Genomic DNA, 3,298 nt, shown 5'->3' with positions numbered 1-3,298 from the left:
ATGGCTAATTCTATGGCCTTGTTAACACAGCGTAATTGTATTCAATTCGCTACCGCGCCGATACCCACTTTCGATGGCGAGAATCCAGCTTTGTCGGTTTTCGCTCAGAGTGTAGAAAACGGGCTCGCGTTAATACCAGATACGTCGGAAACAGAGTATCTGAGTATCGTGTTGACTAAACTCACCGGTCCGGCGCGGATTAGTATCCAAGATAAACAATTCAACAATGTAACTCAATTGTTACAACATTTGAAAAAACGATACGCTCCTGGGAAGAACTTGGCGTATTTCCAAGCTGAGGTTTCGCGCCTTAAAATCCGTGAGGACGAATCACTAAGGAAGTACATCGACAGAGCCAGCAAACTTGCCCATGGATCTCGTATCGCGATCCGCGAGAGGTACACGACCAACGTGGATCAGCTCATCAAGGAGATGGAAATGGACATCTTGGAGAATTTCCTTGAGGGTTTACCGGAGCGTGTGGCCTGGAGAATCGCCGCTCTGGACAAAAAGATTAAAACTTTAGAAGAGGCGTACGAAGCTGTGCTACAAATTGAACGTCGCCTCAAGAACCGACGACAGATTCAGGAGAAGGCATCACCTAGTCGTCGTAGAGAAGAGGACTTTCTCAGCTGGAGACGTCCTCGAGAGAAGGAACACAGGCGTGTGTACCCTCAGTCACCGTCACCCTATCGGCAAAGACCAAGGGATCGCAGCACATCTGGTTCCGAACCGGAGTTCGAAGAACGAGCTTCACGTGCAACGGCGTTGACTTTACGTAAGCATGATTATTCACGCTCTCCAAACCACTCACCGGAGGCGCCAAAATATGACGAGCCGTTCAACACCAAACACGATGTTTACGACTTTTATTGCGCAAACTGCAGTACGGTCGGACACGGTTGGAAGGATTGTGAAAAATCACCTCGCCGCGAAAGACCCCGATTCCAGTATCGAAGGGAGTCACGAGGGAATTTCTCACCTTTGAGGAAACCTTTAAACTCCAACAACGCTCACCCAAACGGCGAGGCGGTGAGCGTACGCAACGAAGATCGCCGGAAAATGGTCCGATTTGCAGACCAGAAACAGGAAGACGAATCAAGGAAGCACCAACCCCACGCATCAGGATCAAGGTTCCAGAACTGGAAAAAGGAACGGGAGAATTTCTAATTGATGGAGGAGCTTCTGTAAATCTGGTAGTTCTTCATGCTCTAGGAGAAAAGGCCGGAATCACATCGAAGGAAGATCTAAAAATCGCTGGGCTCGCATCATCTACGATCCGAACCTTGGGAACTACCAGTTTGCAAATTAATGGATCTGCTACGGAATTTTACGTAGTAGAGGACTTGCCTATTTCCGCTGATGGACTCATAGGAAGCCCTTTTTTATTACAGGAAGGGGCTGAAATTTCCTATTACCATAAAACCTTGGTAACTCGTAACCAACCTATTAAACCTATATTCTTCAGTAACGCTGAGGAGATGGAACTGCATCCAGTATTGCCAATTAAACATAGATTGCCAGGACGCACAGCTCTCCAAATTGCAGTTCCAGTCGCAAATCCGGAGGTTATGGAAGGGTACCTAGCACGAATCAAGACTCCTGAACAGGTCTACATTGGAGAAGCAGCAGTCTGCAATCATGATGGAATTTGCTATGTCCTAGCCACAAACACCGGAGAAGACGAAATCGAAATCGACATTGAACCACAACGCATACATCCGTATGAGATTTTTGACTCATCAGATGACGATCCTATTCCTTCGTATCTAGCAAAGGAAACAAAGGAAGACAGAACTACACGTATCCAAGATCTTTTAAGGACCGATCATCTAAACTCTGAAGAACGACAACATGTGTTCAAAATTGTCAGGGAATTTTCTGATAGATTTTTCCTACCTGGAGATAACCTGGGCAAGGTTCCAAATTTTCATCACTCTATTTACACAACAGACGACATTCCGATTAATACTAGACAGTATCGGTACCCACCAGTACATCAGGAGGAGATACAACGACAGGTTGAAGCTCTGCTATCGCAGGGTATTATTAGACCATCCACCTCACCATACAATTCTCCTTTATGGATTGTACCGAAGAAACCGGACGCCGATGGTAACAAACGTTGGCGAATGGTAATCGACTTTCGTGCATTAAACGAAAAAACAACAGGCGACAAGTTTCCATTACCTAATATTCCAGAAATACTAGACAAGGTAGGCGGAGCAAAATACTTCTCAATATTTGATTTGGCAAATGGATTTCATCAGATTGAAATGAACCCAAAGGACAGACAGAAGACCGCGTTTACAACCCCACATGGACATTTCGAGTTTGTGCGTATGCCTTTTGGTTTGAAGAACGCACCACCGACATTCCAACGCGTCATGAACCGGGTAACATCAGGCCTGGAAAACGTACTTGTGTTCATAGATGATATGATTGTTTTTTCTTCATCGCTGCGTGAACACGAAATTAAAGTTAAAAAACTATTCGATCGCCTCAGGGAATATGGACTTACTCTACAGACTAATAAATGCGAATTCCTACGCAAAGAGGTTGCCTATCTGGGACACATTTTGTCTGCTGACGGGGTTAAACCAGATCCTAGGAAACTTCACGCCGTAAAAAACTTTCCGATTCCAAAAACACAGAAGAATGTGCAACAGTTTCTGGGACTGACGGGATACTATCGCCGATTCATCAAGGATTACTCTCTAAAGGCAAAACCACTAGTTCAGCTGTTGGGAAAAGGAACCCCTTTCCAATGGACTGAAGAACAACAAGGGAGTTTTGAACTATTGTGTAAAGAACTCTGTACACAACCAATATTACAATATCCAGATTTTGAACGACCATTTGTTATCACGACGGATGCTTCGGATCATGCGATTGGGGCAGTTTTAAGCCAAGGAGAAATTGGACGAGACTTACCAATTGCATACGCTTCTCGAAGTTTGAATCTAGCCGAAAGAAATTATTCAGCAACGGAAAAGGAGTGTCTAGCCATGGTATACGCAGTACAGTATTTCCGACCATATGTCTTCGGACGAAGATTTACACTTGTCACGGATCATCGACCGCTGGTTTGGTTACATTCAGTTAAAGACCCCACTTCACGGCTAGTAAAATGGAAATTAAGACTCTTAGAGTACGAGTACGATGTTATTCACAAGCCTGGGAAAATAAACAAAAACGCAGACGCTTTATCTCGGAACCCTCCTACAGTCTGTCTCCCTTTGATTCCACGAGAAGACAAGGAGTTCAAAGTGCCAATACCAAACGCGGACCCTCAGCC

At 45.0% G+C, this 3,298-nt stretch overlaps 1 protein-coding gene across 1 annotated transcript; it reads left to right on the top strand.

Annotated features, from left to right (window-relative positions):
- LOC123987996 lies at positions 1 to 2,533 on the top strand. The gene is made up of 4 exons (XM_046286566.1): positions 1 to 891; positions 1,395 to 2,135; positions 2,271 to 2,396; positions 2,507 to 2,533. The coding sequence occupies exons 1-4, from the start codon at positions 1 to 3 to the stop codon at positions 2,531 to 2,533; spliced, it is 1,785 nt and encodes a 594-aa protein (XP_046142522.1).
- Positions 2,534 to 3,298: the final 765 nt, after the last annotated feature.

Source organism: Osmia bicornis, chromosome 7 (genome assembly GCF_907164935.1).
Source record: "Osmia bicornis bicornis chromosome 7, iOsmBic2.1, whole genome shotgun sequence".
NCBI classification, from domain to species: Eukaryota; Metazoa; Arthropoda; class Insecta; order Hymenoptera; family Megachilidae; genus Osmia; species Osmia bicornis.
This window is presented reverse-complemented; position numbering and strand designations above follow the sequence as displayed.